Source organism: Crinia signifera, chromosome 3 (assembly GCF_055691185.1).
Source record: "Crinia signifera chromosome 3, ASM5569118v1, whole genome shotgun sequence".
In the NCBI taxonomy this organism is placed as follows: domain Eukaryota; kingdom Metazoa; phylum Chordata; class Amphibia; order Anura; family Myobatrachidae; genus Crinia; species Crinia signifera.
Window position 1 is genome coordinate 199,723,461 of NC_139219.1, and position 22,481 is coordinate 199,745,941.

General features: G+C 46.5%; 1 protein-coding gene across 1 annotated transcript in view; it reads left to right on the top strand.

Annotated features, from left to right (window-relative positions):
* The first annotated feature begins 1,073 nt into the window (after positions 1-1,073).
* Positions 1,074-22,481, top strand: part of COL9A1 (collagen type IX alpha 1 chain) — a 162,908-nt gene continuing 141,500 nt past the window's right edge. Inside the window, exons 1-2 of the mRNA XM_083174961.1 lie at positions 1,074-1,420; positions 21,466-21,539. Of these exons, the coding sequence (XP_083031087.1) occupies positions 1,074-1,420; positions 21,466-21,539 (421 nt within the window). The remainder of the gene's footprint in view (positions 1,421-21,465; positions 21,540-22,481) is intronic.

The following is a 22,481-nucleotide window of genomic DNA, read 5'->3' on the forward strand; positions in this document are numbered from 1 at the left end:
GTTTGCGAGAAGTTATTGGAGGTTACTGAGAGGGTTTTTAGAGCGCTAGGGGTGCCCATAGCGGAAGGGAAAACGGAAGGTCCAACACATTGCCTCAGTTATCTGGGAATCGAAATCGATTCCCAGGCAGGTTGCTGCCGTCTCCCGGCGGACAAGGTTCAGAAGCTGTTGGGACTCATTGAGGACTGCCTGGGTAAGCGGAAAGTGCAGTTAAAACAGGTACAGTCCTTATTGGGTTCTTTCAACTTTGCGTGCAGAATCATACCCATGGGTCGTGTGTTTTGTCGCAAATTGGAACGGGCAACAGCTGGGGTTGCTCGGCTCCATCATTCGGTTTACCTATCCAGGGAAATCAGGGAGGACTTAAAGGTTTGGTCCTCTTTTTTGGTTTCTTTCAACAGAGTAGTGTTGTGGCCTGCACCTCCTTGCTGCAACAGTGCGTTGCAGTTATTTACGGATGCGTCGGGCAGTTGTGGGTTCGGGGCCTTTTTTAGGTTGGAATGGTGTGTTGCGGGATGGCCAAAGTCCTGGGTGGATAGGGGCTTTACTAGGAACCTTCTGTTGTTGGAGCTGTTTCCCATTGTGGTGTCCCTGGTGTTGTGGGCCCGTGAATTGGCTGATAGGCAGGTAGTTTTTCGGTGCGACAACATGGGGGTGGTGCATGCAATAAACAATCAGAGGAGTTCATGCCCGTTCACCTTGCGGCTGCTCAGGCATCTAGTATTGCAGTGTCTGCGTTTTAATATTAATTTCTCTGCCAGTCATGTGCCTGGCATAGAGAATAACATTGCGGATGCATTGTCCCGTTTCCAATGGGTTCGGTTCCGGGAGTTGGTACCCGGGGCGTCTCCAGTGGGTTTGACATGCCCGCCTTATGTCTGGCAGAGCATCGAACCGGGTTAGTAGGGCTGGCCAGAAACGCTCTGGCTCCTTCCACACAAAGGGCATATGATGCAGCATGGAGGGATTGGCAGGCTTTCCTGGGTAGGTATGGTCGGGAAGGTGAGTCCATGGAAGACAGGTTGGGTGTTTTTGTGTGGGAACACTACGAGGCGGGTAGGGCTAAAGGGGCCATGTCGATTGCCTTTGCGGGCATAGCCTTTCATTCTAGGCTGCGGGGTCAGGAGGACCCCACTCGGTCCTTTGTGTTGGCTAATGCCATGAAAGGGTGGGCCAGGGCCAACCCGGCACCTAAGGACGCAAGGCGTCCCATTGATTTGGCACTGCTGAAAGATCTGGTTAAGGTATTAGTGGATGTTGGGGAATCTCCGTTTGAGGTGCTGCTGTTCGGGACCGCTTTTGTGTTTGCATTTTTCGGGGCATTTAGAGTAAGCGAATTGGTGGCTAAGAACAAAGCGGGCAAAGAGGCAGATTTGCTGGTGGGCAACGTCCAAATAGGTAGTGGCAGCGTGTTATGCAGGTTGGTTAAGTCCAAAACAGATCAATTGGGAAAGGGGCGCTGGGTCACATTGCAGGCGCAAAGCGTTAAGGATATCTGCCCGCTCAGCTTGGCGCAAGCTTATTTAGGAATCCGCCCTGCGGAGATTCAGGGGCAGTTTTTGTTGCATGCAGATGGGAGTTCACTGTCAAAGTTTCAATTTGCTGCAGTTTTAAAGCAGTCTTTAGAGGTGCTGGGACTAAGGCCCCAGGAGTATGGGACCCATTCCTTTCGGATTGGGTCGGCTACACAGGCGGCGGCGTCCGGATCGTCGGTAAGTGAGATCCGGGCGCTAGGCCGGTGGAAGTCAAATGCATACAAGTCTTATGTTCGTTTAGATGGGATGCGGTCATTTGGTCGAATGCATTATGGTAGAATGTCATTACATCGAATCCATTTGGTCGAATTGCTAAAAAGTCAACATGATTCTAGGTCAACATGGGAAAAGGTCGAAATGATTCTAGGTCGAAAGGTCATTAGTTCGACAGGTCATTAGGTCGACAAGGTCATTAGGTCGAAATTGTCTAGGTCGACATTCACAAAGTCGACATGGGGTTTTTCACTATTTTTTGAGCCGACATGTGCCGACAGGCGGTATTTCATGCCCTACCATCCACTAGGGCGTGGTGGGAGAATAAAATAGTGTGCCGAGCGTAGCGAGCCCGATGCATAGCGAGCGCAGCGAGCGATGCGAGGGGATGCAGTGCACTTTAAACTGTGTCCATGTCGACTGTGTTGACATTCAGGTAAAAAAACAGTGAAAAACCCACTGTCGACTTTGTGAATGTCGACCTAGACAATGTCGACCTAATGACCTTGTCGACCAAATGACCTGTCAAACTAATGACCTTTCGACCTAGAATCATTTCGACCTTTTCCCATGTCGACCTAGAATCATGTCGACCTTTTAGCAATTCGACCTAATGGATTCGATGTAATGACATTCTACCATAATGCATTCGACCAAATGATCCGAACCCGTTTAGATAAGTTGTAGATGCGCCTGTTGCGCCAACCCTAAAACGAAGTTTACTGTCGGTTTTGGAACGACAGCGTTCCGGAATCGATGGTGTGAAGGTTGCTTTTACTTTTTCCTCCACGGGGGCCTTAATTCAATTGGCAAAACTGGTCCACGGGAGGTTTTTTAAGTTTTCTCCTTCACATGGGTTGATTATGTATCAAGTTGTGTTTTTAAGAATAAGATACTGATGTTAGGGAATCTCCTTATTTTTTCAGTTTCAACGGATTCGTCAGGACAAATATGGCTCATCGGCCATTCTTTTATTTATTGGGCCGGTAGGCATCCAATGGCGAGAAGGTCACATGATTATCTTGGTGATAGGCAGGTCAGGTGGATAGGAGTCAGGGGTCTGCGTTGGGTCGAGTTCCTGAAAGTGCTCATGAGGCATGAGAGGAACTGGGGCAGGCCAGAGTGGCTGGTCATTCATCTCGGTGGTAATGATCTGGGTATTACCAAAGGGATTGACTTGATTCTAAGTATCAAGTCGGATCTGGTAGCTTTGAGGGCACACTGGCCTAATGTTAAGGTGGTGTGGTCGGAGATAATTCCCAGGTTTCATTGGCGGGGTGCAGTTAGGATCTCCGCCATTGAAAAGGCTCGCAAGAAGGTGAACTCCGCCATAGGAGTTTTTGTGAGAGCCATGGGGGGAATTGTCGTCAAACATCCTTCACTGGTTTTGGACAGTGTGAGGTTTTATCGTGAGGATGGGGTGCATCTTTCCCCTGCGGGAAATTGCATCTTCTTGGAGGATATTTTTAGAGTTTGGGCATGAGTATTCGGGTTAATGGCTTTTTCGGGTTTTTTCCTGGGGATGGCGGTAGAGGTTGCCTTGAGGCAACCTTGTTGTGGCGGAAAGTCGCTACCAGCCAGCGGTCAAAGGGGGGCATAAGCGGTCATCGTGGGACACCACCCCTTTCGTAGGACGGCGAGTGGTCCTCGCCATGCGGGTGGACAAGGGGCGTTCCCTTGCGGGACCGCCCATTTTTTGCTCTGCCAGGTTAAGGGGTGGTGAGATCCTCATGATGCAGGTTGTGCCAGTTAGGAGGCGGTGGTGAACCCCTCCTTAAGTTTAAGTCACGTGTTTCAAGTTGACTGGGCTGGCGTGTGGTAGGGACTAAGAATTTTTGCCATCCTCCATCTTTAGTTTAACGTTAGGGACTTGATCTTTATGATCCCAAAAATTCCAAATTTAAAATTCTAGTTTAGCTTAACAAGGTCTTAAATAAATAATTCCTTTGACCTTTTTAAACGTAATTCTGGTGTCTGAGTCTTTATTTTGTCTGCGTGATTTATTTGAGTCAGTCTCAATTATTTTAATTAGAGGTTTTACACTTATGGTTAAGTAAAGGTTAATTAAGTCATGGGCTACTTAAAAAAACATTTGAGAAACCCATTACGACATTTTGACTGTTGACCTTCTCAAATGTCGACCTAAAGACCTAATGCTTGTGTCGACCTTATGACCCTGTCTTTCTTAGGCAAGTCAACCTTTTGTCTATGTTGACCAAAGGCCTGTCCACCTTCTGTTGTTGACCTAATGTATGTCGGCCTTAAGTTGGTCAACCAAGTGACCCATACCCACACTCTCCAATAAAGATCTTATGGTGTGTACACACTTGTACAATCACCCTGCGATTCTGACTATGTAGTCAGAATCGCATCGGTATTGCATGCAGATCGCATGCAGATCGCAAGGGTTTTAACCCTTGCAATCCCGATGTGCGCTCCCGTATTGCACGCAGAAAAGTCTTGGCTGCCTTGACTATATAGTGCAGATCTGCGATCTGATCGCATCGCACGGCACATCTCAGGTGTGTACACACCATGGGCCTTATTCTAGTTCACTCTTTCTGACAAAATTCTTCTTAGATGGAGAAAACCATGTGCACTGCAGGGGGGCAGATGTTACTTGTGCAGAGAGAGCTATTTTGTTTCTGTGCAGGGTAAATACTGGCTGCTTTATTTTTACACTGCAATATAGATCTCACTTTGAAGTAAAACCCCACCCAAATCTAATTCTCTCTGCACAAGTAACATCTGCCCCCCCTGCAGTGCACATGGTTTAGTCCATCTAAGAAGGAATTTGTCAGAAAGAGGGAACTAGAGAGTGTAAAAAATAAGCCTGTATGATGTAACAATAAAGTAAATTGCACTGCTGGTCTCCAATTGGCAGCTTTTTAAAAGCCCCATCCATTACCTGAAAGCACAGTCTTTGTATATTTCCCAAATTGGTTTTGCTATATACTGTAATACATAGTTTAATGCAAATATGCCCAGTTCCTGTAGAGAAGAAAGATGTGAATTAATAAACTGTAGTTAGAATTTTAGCCAAGAATTGTTTTTGCCTTTATGATTATCTAAATGTAATAGCAAAGCCATTTTTATCAGAGTTATATTACATAATATCTTATCCACATAAATAAAAAATGAAAAGTGTTGTATTAAACATTTCCATCCATGGCAAAATATAATTAAAATAAATAATACACAATGTTACTTTTTTGTGCTATTCCATTGCTAAGCTAATTCAATATATAGCACTCTGTTCAAAACTATTTAAAACTAGAGAAGTATGTTTTATTTGCAGAACAATACCGTGTTTGTTCTGTATATTTTATTTATATGGAATGATTTTTTAATGAACCCTAATTAATGATAATATTGAGCACAGCCGCCGAGTAAAATACATTTCTATCGCAGTTACTCTCCCAGCGTCTCCAGAGAAAGCTAACTTATACCTTTGCTAGAAAGCCACATTTAAAATATAATATAGACTTGTGCATATAAAGCACATTTGTTAGAGTAGAATGTCGTCAAATAGCTTTGGAGCATTTCCACCTATTGACGATTGAAATGCAGGACCACAAACCATATACATTTTCATTACATTAGTGTTCTTGAAGAATCAAAGTGCCCTTTTACCTTAAATAACTGGCTCATGAACATGAACTTGGAACAACAATGGCAAACTGTAAGTTACTTGTTAGCTTGTAACTCTGTAGAGAGAGAGAGAGAGAGAGAGAGAGAGAGGGGGGGGGGGAGGCAGGAGTAACTATCTTACTGTAGCTCTTTAAAATGTGTTGATGAATAAATAGCTAATGGTATATATAAATGGAATGCTTTGGAAGCTGTGCCAGATAACTTTCTCATATCTCTAGATCAATGCATGTCTGATCTACTGCTGCTGCTTTCCCGGTACCTTTGTTGAGAAATTGTTGAAAATTGGTATGGATTAGACAGCAACTAGGTCAACAAGCATTAGGTCAACACCACTAGGTCAACATGCATGAAGGTCAACATGACTAAAGGTCGACAGGCAGGAAGGTTGACATGACTGAAGGTCGACAGGGTCATTAGGTCGACAGGATGAATTAGGCTGACATGGGGTTTTTCACTTTTTTGTCCCGAATGTTGACACAGGTAACATGGACACTGATGCGTAGCATCATGTCCACTCGCATGGCTCGCTGCGCCCACCATGCATTGGGCACACTATTTTATTCTTCCACCATGCCCTAGTGCAGGGCTGGGCAACACTGGCCCTCCAGATGTTAGTGAACTACACATCCCAGGATGCTTTGCATTAATTTTGCTATGTGGCCATGCTGAAACTGATGCAAGGCATGCTGGGATGTGTAGTTCATCAACATCTGGAGGGCCGGTGTTGCCCAGCCCTGCCCTAGTGGATGGTAGGGCATGAAATACTGCCTGTTGGCAAATGTCGGTTCAAAAAAAAAAAGGGGGCGAAAAACCCCATGTCGACCTTTTGACTGTCGACATTCCCCATGTTGACCTAGTGCATGTCGACCTAATGACATGTAGGCCTAACTCATGTTGACCTTCAGACATGTCGAACTTCAGTCATGTTGACCTAGTGCTGTTGACCTAATGCTTGTAGACCTAGTGACCGTATCCCGTTGAAAATATTATAAACTACTAATATAAACAGTTCTGCCAAAAGACTGGGGTGCCCCCCCTCCCATCTCCCCCAACAGTGCATGCACAGCAGCACTGCTGAGGGGGGGGGGGGGGGGGGTTGCTAGTAATGTGTAAGTAATCCTGCCAGTTGATAAAAATCTCCGGCCACTTCAGCCACATCTCAGATACATCTGTATTTCCCCGTTCTGTGTTTCCAGCCATCTCCTCTTTTGTGTCTCAAGCTAGCCACCAGATCTGGTCAGCGGGGTAGAAGTGCCGGCGGATCAGGGAATTGTGCCTGCAGATAAATGGGGGCCATTAGCCATTACATTAAGTCCCAATTATTTAAGAGGCCAAACCAGGTTGGTTTTGGCTTTGTAATTGTTGCAGCTGTAAATCTACAAGCTGACTCAGTGATATTGGGCCTGAAACTTGCAGTCCTTATTGAGATCAGTAGCTCACCCCCTTAACCCCTCCACTTAAGCCACTATAAAAAACAAACAAAAAAACAACAAACATGTATATCTCTAAGTGGCAAAAGTACTATTCCTTGAAGAGTGATAAAGTGGAGAGAGAGATAAAGTGGAGAGAGATAAACTAACAACCAACCAGCTCATGTTATTGCTATTGATGACAGGGTCTTGCAACCTGTAACATGGCATTTAGGAGCTGATTCACTAGTAATCTATCTCCATCCACTTTATGTCTGTCCACGGCTTGGTACATAGAGGAGTAAGGCCCTTATTCTGATCGGTGCTGAAATTCCCGCATGCGGACGGACCGCCGATGTTGATCGTCTGCGCATGTGCAGAGGTCACTCTGCGCATGTGCAGGCGATTTCGCCGCACGGATTCTTTATACGCCGCACAGGGGGCGTAGAGGGGCGTGAGGGGCTACTTAGCCTCATTACCCTATGCATACGCCCCGCGTTTCATGGGCGTTCCCATGCAAACGCGGGGCGTATGCATGGTAATGAGGCCGTGACGCGTGGGTACGGGGCGGGCATCTGACATCGCCGGATGTCAGCTGCCCGCCCCCATACATGATTTCACACGGACAAGTGTCCGTGTGGTCTTGTGTTGCGGGACCTGGTGGAGCGTGCGGCCCTGCATTCGATGTTCGGCGACCATCGAATGCAGGGGCTGCTCCCAAGACGGAGGAGGCGTATCCCCGTCCAATTTCATGCGGATCGCCACATATCCGCGTACGGACGGCAGGTGGCGATCCGTATGGAAGGCGGGGATTCGCCTGCACGGTTGCGGCCGCATATTCTGATCGGGCCGCACCGATCAGAATAAGGGCCTAAATGTCTGAGGCTCAGTCACAGTCGGATCGAGTTAGAGCCTCAATGGGAAGACATATAACTAGAGACAGGATTATATGCATTTGCATATTTGCATATGCATTTGCATATCTTGCCCATTCTCACTGGTTATTGCATATTTACCTAAAATCTAGTGATGGTGCATATTTTAGGCCCTGCCCCCTTTCCACCCGCGAGTCACAGCACTGCTTTGCCCTGTTGCTGCTGGCCAGGTAGTGGTAGAGTGTGCAGGCTGGGGCAATATGTGTGCAGTGTGGGGAATCTTGGGTGTACGATATGTCTGACACTGCTCTAGGCTGCCAATCCATGTTGATAAAAGTCAGTCGGGGCGGATGCCATTACGAAGCTCCTAAACCTTTGCCTGCCCCTGGCCTGGGACTTTACACCAAGAGACAGACTTCTGCAGCAGAGGAGGTGGGCAGAAGGGTTGTGACATCACACAGCACAGAGGAAATGCCGTGTCACACGCTATGCTGACATTTGATCAATCGGCGCTGGAGATGAGGGTCCATGTAGTTGATACAAGAAAAGCTTTGGACGCTGCAGTCTGCTGTAGCAGCCAGGAAGAAAAAAAATCCTGTGTATAGCACTAGACATCTGCAGATGCTGTGGGCCTATATTTGAGGTTTATTTGCAACTTATTGTATGCTGATTTTTACATAAGTTAAAAATTACCTTTTTGATTATTTAATGAAGCATATTTTAACACTTTTCATGCATATTTTAAGTATTTTTCATGCATATTTGCATGCATATTTCAAGCTTTTAATGTTGCATATAATCCTGTCTCTACATATAACACACAGAGCGGTCATATGCTTCTGGAGACATGCGCATCCGCACCAGGCTCTGGCACAATTCCAGAGTCTACTGCACTAAACCTCTTGAGTTAAAGCCAATATGATCCCCTTTCACAAATGCCATATACAGATGGGGCCGGTTTTATCTTTGCTGGCGAACCGCCAGCAGCATGCTGCTGGCGATCCGCCAGCAACACGGCGCTCCATCTGACTGAGACGCGCGTGTGCGTCCCCCACGCACACGCGTCTCAGTATCCGGGCGGCGGACGCAATACTGTCCGCCTCCTGCTCGATAGTGCTGGGGGGGACCCGAGGAGGCTGCGGGGGGGTGTGGGCACCGGGCGACCGAGGGCAGCACCGTCGGAAGGGGACGCGCACGCACCTCGTGCGCGCGCGTCCCCTTCCGGCATACAGATGGCGGCGGGGCAGGGGATGGCGATGGCGACGCCATCACCTGCAAAGATGAATCCCGCTACATCTGTACCTACCCTGGAACATTTTTACAGTGGCAAAGCTTCTGCAACTGCTTTCTAAATGATCATATGGCATCATTGAGTATATAACGCTAGAGCAGGGGTCCTCAAACTATTTTGCTCTGGGACCGCATCAGACAATAAAAATAATTACGGGACCCCAGCAAGTTACTGCAGAAGGTCATCACTTCACATGTGTAGTCACCAGACAGCACATACATGGCAGCATTGTGGAGGCACAAACTGATGGGAGGAGTCTAACATAACAGACAATTCAACAGATTTTTCAGACTCTTTGAATCACTGACTGAGATTAGAAAAGTCATCAGCCTGATGGTCAGCAACATGAAGTCGCGACCCCATGCTGAGAAGGTCAGGACCCACTTTGGGGTCAGGACCCACAGTTTGAGAACCGCTGCCCTAGAATCTAGGGCCTAAAGTATGCTTATGCAGGTGGATGAGGCAGCATTAAGGGTGCCTTCCGCTATTACACAAACTGCCTCTCTCATAGCTTGTTTTTTATGTGAACCTATAATGCCTTCCAGGGCCGGCAACAGAAATCTTGGGGCCCTGTACAATGATATTTCTGGGGCCCCACCTTATCCCAAATCCACACAACGCTCTTCTGCATGAGCCTCATTTAACCTTTCGCTGCTCCAGATCCTGCTTTCAGGTGCGGACTTCTCTCGTTCTCAGTCCTGCTGGCTCCTGGCTGCTGCTTCCTGCTGGCTCCTGCTGCTGCTGGCCTGTCATTTTCACAAAAGAACTCTGAGCACTATGAGCAGGCAGGGCAGGTCTTTCACAGAGTGCGGAACAGACGACCTGCGCATGCCCAGTAAAAGTACAGGAGCCAGAGACTGAGGCCACAGCACCAGCGGTGGGTACGGCTGTGCGCCTGCGGCCCCAGGCCGTGCGCACACACAAAGCAGATGGCTCTGTGTGCTGAGTGGCTGGGCACACACACAGTAGACGGCAGTGGCACACAGTGAGTCAGTCAGACTCAGCCAAAAACAGATGGTGCACAGTAGACAGCCGGGCTGCAAGGGTCACTGACAGGCCAGCTAGTACAGGCAGTGGCTGTGCCGGGTCATGGAAACTCTGGGGCCCTTCAGATCTCTGGGGCCCGTCACACTTGTCCCCCTTGACCCCCCCTGTCGCCTGCTCTGATGCCTTCAGCCGGACCACAAGCACTAAAATAAATAAATTCTGTTGAGTACAATCTTGTGCTTAGTATGCAGATATGCACTTCAAATTTGTTTACACGCATACACACATACACTATATGAACAAAAGTATTTGGCCGCACCTGTTAACTGAATTCCGGGTTTTCAGTCAGACCTGCTGCCAAAGCAAGCACCTAGCCATGCAGTCTCCATTTGCAAACATTTGTGTCGTTCTGAAGGATGCCACCTTTGCAATAAGACAGTTTGTGAGATTTCATCCCTGCTGGATATTCCATGGTCAATTGTAACATATTTGCCTACCTGACCCTCTCCATGCGGGAGAAAATGCTCTGTTCCTGGGCTTCCCTAATAATGTATGATTGCCATCATCTGTGGTGAAACACCTTTACCTAGCTCCCCACAGGTGATGGCAATCATACATTACCAGGGAAGTCCATAAACAGAGCATTGTCTCCCGCATTGAGAGAGTCAGGTAGGCAAGTATGATTGTAAGTGATATTATTGTAAAGTGGAAGCCCTTAGGAACAACAGCACCTCAGCCACGAAGCGGAAGACCATGTAAAATCACAAACGACTGCTAAGGCGCATGGTGCGTAAAAAGTCACGAGCACTTTTGCTGATTCTATAGCTGAAGAGTTCCAAAATTCCACTGACATTAAAGTAAACACACAGTTGTGTTATGGGAGCTTAATGGACTGGAAGCCTCACATGTAAGCTTTACATCACCAAGTCCAATGCCAAGTCGGATGTAGTGATGTAAAGCACACAGACACTGGACTGTGAAGCAGAGGAAATGTGTTCTGTAGAGTGACTGCTAAACAGAGAAGCGTGATTCGTCAGTCTGGGTTTGGCGGATGCCGGGAGAATGTACCTGACTGACTGCATTATGGCGGTAGAGGGTCTTTGCCCCAAGAAACATTTTTTTAGATTTATGAATATTACTAATTGATTACCCCTCACAGTTATCCCTTCTTACACAAGTGACAAGCACCCTTGCAACACCTCACTATACAGTATGTTAGACATATTACCTTGGCAATGTGGAAGTAATAATGATGCTGACAATGTGTTACTGCTTACTTTAGTTGTGTGACTTTTCCAGCACTTTGAGCCTGACTTAGACCCGCTCGCTAAGAACACCCACCCAGTGAAAACTGACTTTTATTTCAGCCGGAGATGGCCAAAAAGTGGATGAGCACTGACCTCATGCGGCCTGCCCCAAGCAGGCATCGACCCACCTGCATTCCCTGGGGAACGTCCAGCGTTTTCATGAGGACACCCATGCTCCATCCCACGTGTCCGCCCCGCTCATCCCTTCTGGAGCGAATGGCCTGGCGAGTGTGATACTTGCCCGAAGTCGTTCGCTCCTGGGGTATGCACATGTACAGATCCCTGCCATTAGAACAGAGTCAAACTCGCCCCCATCCGATCGGGTCTAATTAGGCCCCTTGTGACATATGGGGCAAATTGCTATTTGTTGTTTTTGTAATAGCTTCCAATGCTGCAGTTACAACATTAGTAAAAGCTCCTGATGGTCCCTTGCAGGGTATGCAGGCTGCATGGAACCAAAAAACTGCTCTACTGAGGAGCAAAGAGTGGGCGCCTGATGTATGAGATGTCTTTACAAGCAGCTGCTGGGGTACAGGGGTAGTCAGTCCCTGTTGGTATTCACGAGGAACAAGCAAAAGAACAAAGAAGCAGCGCTGGAGTTACAATGAATACAAGATGAATTGAATGTAAAAAAAACTTTATATATAGTGGCAATATTAAAATGACATTTATCCACAATCACATTACACAAATAAACAATGAATAAACATAAACATGAATATAAAAAGCAGGTCTCACTCTAAGGTTGGATCTGGATTTGCAGGGGCCACTGCCCAATTCGGTATCAGTCCAATGGTAAGTGCACTTAACCAATGAATTCTCTGCCAAGTGGGAATAAGAGTTGGTGGGTGAACGGTTCACTGGTCCTCTCTATTATCACGGAGTTGATAGATGCCGCTGGAGGAATCAGTGGGGGAATGTCCGTTTAGGTCCCTATGTCCAGGGCCCTTCTGTGGTTTTGTGAAGATATTGGGGGGCACTTTGTACCCAAACGGTGGGGACCTCCTGTGTGTGGCTAGTAAATAAAAGTCACTGCTGGTGATGCACACACACTAACAAGGAGGAGGGACTTGGGTTCTCCAAATTGTGACACTTGAATGGGGGCCTAGACCTCAATACAGGTGGCTGCGATGGTAATGGCTCACCTGGAGGTAGGAGTCGCTGATTTCCCTGGTCACTGTAGTAAATGGAGATGGTAGGTCTACCCAGGTGTTAGTCCTGTTGGGGGGGCACAGTCTCCACAGGTGGCTGGAGATGGCAAGGCTCACCTGGAGTACTGTGTCTGGGAAGGGTCCTGGAAGGGGTCGATGGATGTGTTCCCAACAAGGCAGATGGTTAATCAGAGCATGGTGGAGGATCACACTGCATAGAAGTGAGAGGCTGCCACTGACGCGTTTCGCCACTAGCTTGTGGCTTTTTCAAAGGTGCCTTCTGGTGTGGTGGGTGGTAGTATATATACCCATACCAATAGGTGACCAATTGGTGTTCAATAAAAACAATTATACTATATAATTGTATAACAGGAGACAGACGCTTTTAAAAAAAATACATAATATCTTTAATTATTTAATATTCCCACTGGAAACCTGAAAATTCAGAGAAAAGATGTTAAGCCTTATTTAACTACTTCCAGGTCATAGGTCATATGCCCGATAGTGATATTAGTAAGTATACTACAATATAAATTTATAACAGCAGGCTAACTACAACTTTGCTATATAGCCACAGGAAGAAGAAAATACCTCTCCTTACTAATATCACCATCGGGCATATGACCTATGACCCGGACCTATGACAGCGTGAGAGGTCATGCTGAGCCTGCTGTCAGCACAGCAAATGCTGTATGTGTGTGCTGCGTCTGAGATTACAGTTTTTAGAGTTTTCTTTTACCCACCTCTAAACATTTTGGGGGTGTGGCCTAAGTGTGGGAGGTGCCCACACCACACACACTTAGGCCACACCCCCAAATTTTTACCGGGGCCCGGCATTCCTCTCGGCTGCCCTTCCCTGGGATGCATCAATATTTTCAGTTCTCGCGCTGGGGTCCGGCAGCCAAACAGGAGCGTCTAGCAATACCACCAATGCACTCCTGATTGGCTGCTGGCGTTCCAAAGGGAAAACTGAAAATATCAATGCCACTGCTTAAACTACAGCTGGGCAGCGCACATCGCTCTCTGCCCGGCTGTAATTTCTTTCAATTAGGTGCGTCCAGCAGCGTGAGACATCCCCCTTGGCAACGAGCAATTCCTTAGACAAAACAGCCGGGCAGCACACAGCTCTCTCTGCCCGGCTGTCATATCTTAAATTTTTAAGTGGCTGGTGGTATAATGGGTGGTCCGGTGCACCCCCGGACCACCCCTTAGATTCGCCTATGGGGACACTTGGCTGAACCATTAACCCCCTGACCAGTCAGCCTGGGCAGGGACCCTGGGGGTAATGGGGACCCCCCAATAAAGGGATCCCCACCTCTACAATTAACCCTGCCCAGGCTGAAGCCCGTGGCTGTCCCCAATGACCCAGGGTGGTGGGCCAACTCTATGTCCCAGCATGCGGGGCATTAATGGGTCTGCTAGTACTTGTTGTTCTACCACAATGTAAATAGTTAAATAAAACACACATACTATGCACACATGATAAGTTTATTATACCCAGAGCCCATACATACTACCTATCTTGACACAAAGAATTGGTCCCCTTGTCCAGTAGAATCCAAGTTTGGGGTACATGCGGAAGGAAATTATACTTACCAGCTCCTATGGCTTGGATTGGTCCTCTTCATTAAAAGTAGGCATCCTGGGACTGAGAAAAAACAAACTGCTGACCCAAACCATTGTACTACTAGAAGCGGAGAATGTAATGGTTACATTCCCCGCACCTCCCCCGAAATGCTTGATTGGCCAAATAGCAGCCAATCAGGAACCGAGTTTTGCGAAAAATGTGAGCGACGCTGCAATTTTTAGCGGATATTTTAGCATCTCTCACAGAGATGTTGGCACTCAAATGGTTTAGTCGACATTCTCAAGTTGCTATAATAAATTAGATATTACATTTTAGTTTTCAGGATATAAAATAATACTTAAAACCAAAGTTCCAATGTACTACATGAAATGACAGGGAGCTAGACCTTAGTGTCAGAGGACATGAAACAAGCAGTCTAATAAATAGGAAAGGCAGTAGAATACTTGCTGTGTATTAGCAGGTGCCAGTAGCAGGAAATGGGGGCAGGGAGCTTGCTATTGTCATTTTGCAAGTTGGTGTGAGTCCACGCCATGAATACAATGTGTAGTTTTGGACTTTTTATCTCTAATAAAAAGCAATGCAAAGAAAGGTTTGAAAAATATATTGGACACAAGACAAAATGTACTGTATGAAGAATGATCTTTCCATGTTCAGTTGAGAAAAGACAGTGGGCGAAATGTAATAGGGTGCGATTTTTAGACTAAAAAAAAATCGCACCAAATCGCACCTTTAAAAATCACATTTTTTGCCGCGAATTCGCATATGTAATGAGATGCGAATTAGCGGCAAAAAATGCGATTTGCCGTGATTTGCCGCGATTTTTAGTCATGAAAATGTGCGCATTTTCAGTCATGAAAATGTGCGCATTTTCATAAATGCGATTTTGTTCAAAAAAAAAAAAGGAAAAAAAAAAACGGCGTGGGGTCCCCCCTCCTAAGCATAACCAGCCCCGGGCTCATTGAGCCGGACCTGGTTCCAAAAATACGGGGGGACAAAAAGCATAGGGGTCCCCCGTATTTCTGAAACCAGCCCCGGACTCTTGGACCGGTCCTGGTTCCAAAAATACGGGGCACAAAAAATCTGGGGGTCCCCCGTATTTTGAAACCAGCACCGGGCTCCAACAGCCCGCGGTGTCATGCCACAGCCGGGGGACACTTTTTATACAAGGTCCCCCGGCCAAAACATGAGCACCGTGGCTGGTCAGCCTTGGACGGGGTACCTGGAGGAGTGGGGACCCCCCCAATAAAGGGGTCCCCCTCCCAGGCTTCACCCGTCCAGGGCTGAAGCCCGGGGCTGTCACCGGCGTCCGTGGCCAGTGGACGCCGGCCTGATAGGGTTAAATCCATCATACATATCATTACATTGCTTTTTACTGGCGAACTACAAGTGCCAGCAGACCTCCCCCGCATGCTGGGACTTGGAGAACCACAAGTCCCAGCATGCGGGGCATTAATGGGCCCGCTGGGACTTGTAGTCCACCTGTAAAAAGAATGTTTATAAAAAACACACACACAGAGAAGTACAAGTTTATTACACACACACACACCTCAATTTTACACCAGCGTTACTTACCATTCCTGGATCCAGCGCTGGTCTGGCTGCTTCACAGCCGGCTCCCCCCGCACTGACAGGCAGCGGGGAGAAGCGGCTGTCTCCGTCGCTTCTAACAGCCTCTGTAGCGCTGTCCGAGTGCTACAGAGGCTGAGAGCGTGATTGGCTGAGCTACAGTATGCGTCTCCATGGAGACGCATAGCTCAGTCCTGATTGGCTGAGCTATGCGTCTCCATGGAGACGCATACTGTAGCTCAGCCAATCACGCTCTCAGCCTCTGTAGCACTCGGACAGCGCTACAGAGGCTGTTAGAAGCGACGGAGACAGCCGCTTCTCCCCGCTGCCTGTCAGTGCGGGGGGAGCCGGCTGTGAAGCAGCCAGACCAGCGCTGGATCCAGGAATGGTAAGTATGCTGGTGTAAAATTGAGGTGTGTGTGTGTAATAAACTTGTACTTCTCTGTGTGTGTGTTTTTTATAAACATTCTTTTTACAGGTGGACTACAAGTCCCAGCGGGCCCATTAATGCCCCGCATGCTGGGACTTGTGGTTCTCCAAGTCCCAGCATGCGGGGGAGGTCTGCTGGCACTTGTAGTTCGCCAGTAAAAAGCAATGTAATGATATGTATGATGGATTTAACCCTATCAGGCCGGCGTCCACTGGCCACGGACGCCGGTGACAGCCCCGGGCTTCAGCCCTGGACGGGTGAAGCCTGGGGGGGGGGGACCCCTTTATTGGGGGGGTCCCCACTCCTCCAGGTACCCCGTCCAAGGCTGACCAGCCACGGTGCTCATGTTTTGGCCGGGGGACCTTGTATAAAAAGTGTCCCCCGGCTGTGGCATGACACCGCGGGCTGTTGGAGCCCGGTGCTGGTTTCAAAATACGGGGGACCCCCAGATTTTTTGTCCCCCGTATTTTTGGAACCAGGACCGGTCCAAGAGTCCGGGGCTGGTTTCAGAAATACGGGGGACCCCTATGCTTTTTGTCCCCCCGTATTTTTGGAACCAGGTCCGGCTCAATGAGCCCGGGGCTGGTTATGCTTAGGAGGGGGGACCCCACGCCGTTTTTTTTTTATAAAAACACTTTTACACATTTTTATTAACAGAACCATGCACAGATCTCAATGATCTGTGCATGGTTCTGTCAAATTCGCCTGTCAGAACCTGGTCTATTTTTTTTGCGATTTTTGGTAACATTTACCAAAAATCGCACCCTATTACATTTGCGAGTTGTATACTTTATAATGGGAAAACATCTGGATGCGAATTGAAATGTGACTAAAAATCGCACTTCTAAAAGTGCGATTTCGCGGTAAAAAGTGCGATTTTTTACCGCGATTTTCAACCTATTAAATGTGCGATTTTCGGAAAATGTGCGATTTCGGCCGTTTTTGACCAAAAATCGCACATGTCTAAAAAATCACACCCTATTACATTTCGCCCAGTGTTTCTGTAATAGGAACACAGGAATACTGCCTATCAATAGTTTAGTAGAACAACATTGTTCATGACAGTAAGGGCCAGATGTATCAAGCATCAAAAAGTGATAAAATGGAGAGTGATCAACAGCCAACCAATCAGCTCCTACCTGTCATGTTACAGGCTGTGTTTAAAAATGTCAGGTGGGAGCGGATTGGCTGGCTGTTTATCACTCTCCATTTTATCACTTTTGAAGCTTGATACATCTGGCCCTAATTCTGTAACTCTGTCACTAGAGATACTGGGTGAAATGTACTAAACTTTGAAAAGTGATAAAATGGAGAATGTTAAACCACCAACCAATCAGCTCCTACCTGACGTTTTTCAAACACAGCCTGTGACATGGCAGGTAGGAGCTGATTGGCTGGTGGTTTATCACTGTCCATTTTATCACTATTCAAGCTTAGTACATCTGGTCCACTGTCATTTATAGACAGTGATATAAAAGGAAGCACACATTTTTAAAATAAGTATGATTAGAACAAATGACCAGTCTCCGGGCAGAGGCTAAATACACAGCATACTGTATGAGTATCAAATCATATGACACGTTTCCTCCAATCCATTTTCTTTGCTGACAGATCTCTGACAAGTGAAGCTCAAGTGAATAAATAACTTCAAGCACTTGATCCATCGCCTAAAAGCCCGCGTATTCACATTTTCCATATGAATGGAGAATTCCATAATGTCTAAAAACATACCTCTAAACTTCTGCAAAATGAAAGCTGGGAATCCCTGAAATTTGGGGTGTGGCCTAACAGCAAAGGGTTTACAAAACATGTCACTCCTGTGAGGCCATGCCCCATTTTTGCCTCTGTGGGCGCTTGGCCAGCAGCTCTGTGAGCTGCTGACCATGCCCCTAGCCGCTCTGTCTTCGGGAATAGATGCAGATAACAGGGATTTTAATTCATTTTCAGTTTAGTACATCCGGCCCTCAATCTATTATGATAATAGAGTGTGGTACGAGGGGCCGACAGTCAGGATTCCGATGGCCAGTATACCGACATCGGAATACCAACTGCCGGTACTCCAACAGAGCAAAGAAGCTCCTTGAGGGCTCGCTATGCTCGCCATGCTGCCGACTTGGTGGCTTGCTATGCTTGCCACAGGTTCTAATCTCCCTCTATGGGGGTCTTGGACACCCATGACGGAGAATAGCCTCTGTCAGTCGGGATCCCGTCCATTGGACATTTGAACAGTCGGAGTATTGGTCCGAAATGTAAGTGAGATCATCCCACATGTTAGTGTGTGGACCTGTTTGTATCTATCTATCTACCTACCATCTATCCATCTATCAACTTATTCATCTATCTATAAATATATAATTTAATGTGAAACACTATTCTGTAAAGAGGAAACTTTTCATGTGTGTGTGTGACATTTACACTTTACATAAAGTATCTGAACTGAGAATTCAGGAATACCTGTGCGACAAAAAGACATTGGGCAATTATCCAAAGTTGTTAATGTTCCTTCATATTGATAAAATACAGTCATATCTTTAATAGAAACACAGTAAGCCGCATGTCCAGAACCTCCTACCATGCAACTATTTTTTTTTTCTAGGCAACTTTTCAATTTAGTAAATATACAACTAAATAATACAAATCATGGCAGCATGGTAATCCTTATATATTGTATATTGTTATAGAAAAATGTATTTAAAACTACTCTCATTATTATTTGCTAAGTACTTTACACCTAGCTATGTTTGTCACAAACAGTATATATATATATATATATATATATATATATATATATATATATATATAAAGGTTTTTTTCAAAAAAGCACTCAAAGAGTCATATAGCAATGGTGGTGCAGGGTCCAGACACAGCAAATGATAGAGACAGCACTTACCCAACCTTGCAGAAGGGAAGAAGACAGACCAGAAACGAGTGCTGGTCTGTCTTCTTCCCTTCTGCAAGGTTGGGTAAGTGCTGTCTCTCTCTCTATATATATATATATATACAATCCAGCAGACCGGCACCCTCCTTCAATGGTAACTGCCGCGGTGCTAGGAAAACAATGTTTATATATCGAATCCAACAACCTGCACCCACGGACTTGCTTCAACAAAAAAGACTCATACCAAACAGGCTCTTGTGGACAAGCTTTCGGGCTTTATTGCCCTTCGTCAGGTCAGCAGCATACTACAGTATGCTGCTGACCTGACGAAGGGCAATAAAGCCCGAAAGCTTGTCCACAAGAGCCTGTTTGGTATGAGTCTTTTTTGCTGAAGCAAGTCCGTGGGTGCAGGTTGTTGGATTTGATATATATATATATATATATATATATGCAGATGGGGTGGCGGCGGCACTCTAAATAATCACACAGCAGGCAGGTATACCAACGTTTCGAGACCACTAGGTCTCTTTATCAAGGTGCATGTGAAACGATAAAGAGATAAAGAGACCTAGTGGTCTCGAAACATTTGTATACCTGCCTGCTGTGTGATTATTTCGAGTGCCGCCGCCACCCCATCTGCATATACTTCTGGCTTCACAGCCAGCCCAGAGGGCACCGGCTTTTTATATATTCCCTAGGAGGGAGAAATTTATCTGCATTACCTATAGGAGAGTGCCGTTCCAGGACTTATCTAAGTTGGCACTGATCCTGATGATCCGTGTGTTAGATTGCTGTTTAGATGCCATGTGTGCTCAGCCATGCCCCTTCCATATGAGGCTCCACTCCCCTGCAGCCCCACCCCTTTTTTAGCTGTAGGACTTCACAAGTTGGGGCAGATGTATTAAGCCTTGATAAGACATAACTGGAGATAAAGTGAAAGGCAATAAAGCACCAGCCAGTCAAAAATGACAGTTGGGAGTTGACTGGCTGGTGCTTTTTCTCCTGTCACTTTATCTCCACTTTTTCTCCAGTTTATCTCTTCTCCAGTTATGTGTAGATAGATAGATAGACAGATACATTGTATATGTAGGGCTTTTGTTGTATTTTCCTTTGTATAATTCTGTTTCTGACTCTATCACATTAATACAGTGGTTCCCAAACTGTGCGCCTAGGCTCCCTGGGGTGCCTCAGAGCACTTGCAGGGGTGCCTCGGTTTGGTGGTCCAGAATCGGTTCAAATTATTTATGGTCAATGTAATAGGCAAAACCAGAGCTTGTGGCTTCCAGTTTTAATGGTGTGTACACACGGGGTGATATTATTGCTGGCGATATATTGCTAGCAATATATATCGCCAGCAATCATATTGCTCAGTGTCTCCTATTCATCAGTGATGAAAAGGAGACACTGCTACAGGGGGGGGGGGGGAGACCCGAAGGCAGGAGGGAGGGAGCAGCGGCACGGGGCAGGGGGGGGGGGGGAGCAGCAGCAGCAGATGTTACTGCTGTCACTTTCAAGGCAGGAGGGAGCCGCGACACGGGGCGGGGGGCAGCAGCCGCTGTCACTTGGAAGGGAGGAGGGAGGGAGCAGCGTCATGGGGCGGGGGGGGGGGGGGGGGCAGCAGCGTCTGGAAGGGGGGAGCAGCAAGGGAATCCTTCTGCCGCTGTCTTTCCTGGAGCTGACCTGGTCAGCGCCGGGGGAAGCCGCTGATCACGGGAGCATGCTCCTGCGACCAGCGACCATTAGGGAGTACAGACGGGAGCGCGCATATTTTTTCCACACCTTAAAATATGTGGATAAACAGAAGTGAATCCTGTCCCTCACCACATAACTGGACCTAAGGATGAAATATAAGCACAACTTATTTAATTTTATATTGTTTTCTGAAATTCTCGGTAGCAAACTGTGCACCTAGGGGTGCCGTGACAAATATTCTGATAATCTAGGGTGCCGTGATGCAAAAAAGTTTGGGAACCACTGCATTTATACATAAATGATAGTAAGTCACAACCCGCAGAAATAGGAATCAGATGTCCAGTAAATTATAAATTTAAAAGTAGTGCCTGAGCACAGTTCTTACACCCTGGTTAACTATGTGACTTTTCCCAGCAGCTACTTGTCAGACCCCTCACTGAGCCTCCTCTAGCAGCAGGCTGCAGCCCATCCGCACACTGGGACACTGTACACATGCAAATAGCAGGAGAGGTGGAGTCTCAGGTTATCCAGACCACTTCTCATTGGTAGCAGAAATACTAAACTATTATACAGACCCTATAAATAATTACATTTCCTGTGTAAATCTCAGTGCCTAGGGATACTAGGGATCTAATGCCAATGAATAAGGAACCATGAAGTGCACCTGGTAAGGATAGGGATTTAACTCCTGTAAGGAAGTGTACTATAGCAAATAACAAATGTGTGTGAATAGTACACAGGACATGTCCTTTATATTGTCAACACCTGCACTGTGACAGAGTGGACAGAAGATAAAGTGCTGTGGATACAGGGAATTTGTCCTGCTCATCTGCAAGTCGTGTGTAGTACGTATAGCATCTCACTGTACACTAAACAAACTTTGTTTCAACAGGAATCCTACACTTGCTCTGTATGTGCTCAGCTCCCTGGGAATCCTGGTGTCTGCCACAATAGAACATTACACAAGTAAGTGGTGTATATAATATCTTCCCAATGTTTCTTTGATGTCAGTATGACAGAAACCACAATGAGAGAAGGGTGTTGATAGACAATTAGACAAAGGATAAAATAAAATGAAGAAAGAATGAAAAGAAAGAAAGAAGGAAAGAAAGATAGAAAGGAAGAATGAAAGAAAGGAAAGAGGGAAGGAAGGAAGGCAGGAAGAGAGAATAGATTGATTCATACTAGATTGAAAAATAGATAGATAGATAGATAGATAGATACTGTAGATAGATAGATAGATAGATAGATAGATAGATAGAAAATGTGTTTAAGACGTCTATGAGATGTGAGCACAGTCCATCACTTGTGTATGCTGTGAATTACAATATACCTCCTTAGTCTGATCAGTGCCTGTGCATTACACTTTCATAGATGTCGGCTTTCAAGGCACAAGACATATTCTGGCTCCTAGTACAAGGTGGAGCTGGCTGATGTTTGGCATGAATTGCCCTTTGATCCTATGTGGTTGGGTAGAAGCCAAATAGCTATAATTGCAGATACAGTACATGCTACATTGGGACAGAAAGGTGTTTTTGCATTGCAAATGTTGTTTAAAGGAAAGGACTGTGCAGTGTGAGCCAATGGGTAGAAAGAGCCCTCTGTTAGAGTGGGTGCTCTGTTCAGAGGCCACATCGCAGCCCCTTTGCTCACAAACCAGACCTGAGTAACATTTTCCAAAATGTTTCTGGGTCATGTTAAATGCATTTGTAAAGAAAATGTTTATTTTTCCAGCTCACAGCAGCTGCTTTCAGAAAGGTAGACCACTGAGTGTTTAGATTATGGTGGTCGTTTATTTCATCTCCCCTCTCTGCTTCTTGTAAATGTCAGTAACCGCAGCCTGCCTGCAGCAGTATTGCAGTCTCCATACACATTCCTCCCAATAATGAGGGAAATGCTTACTGGATG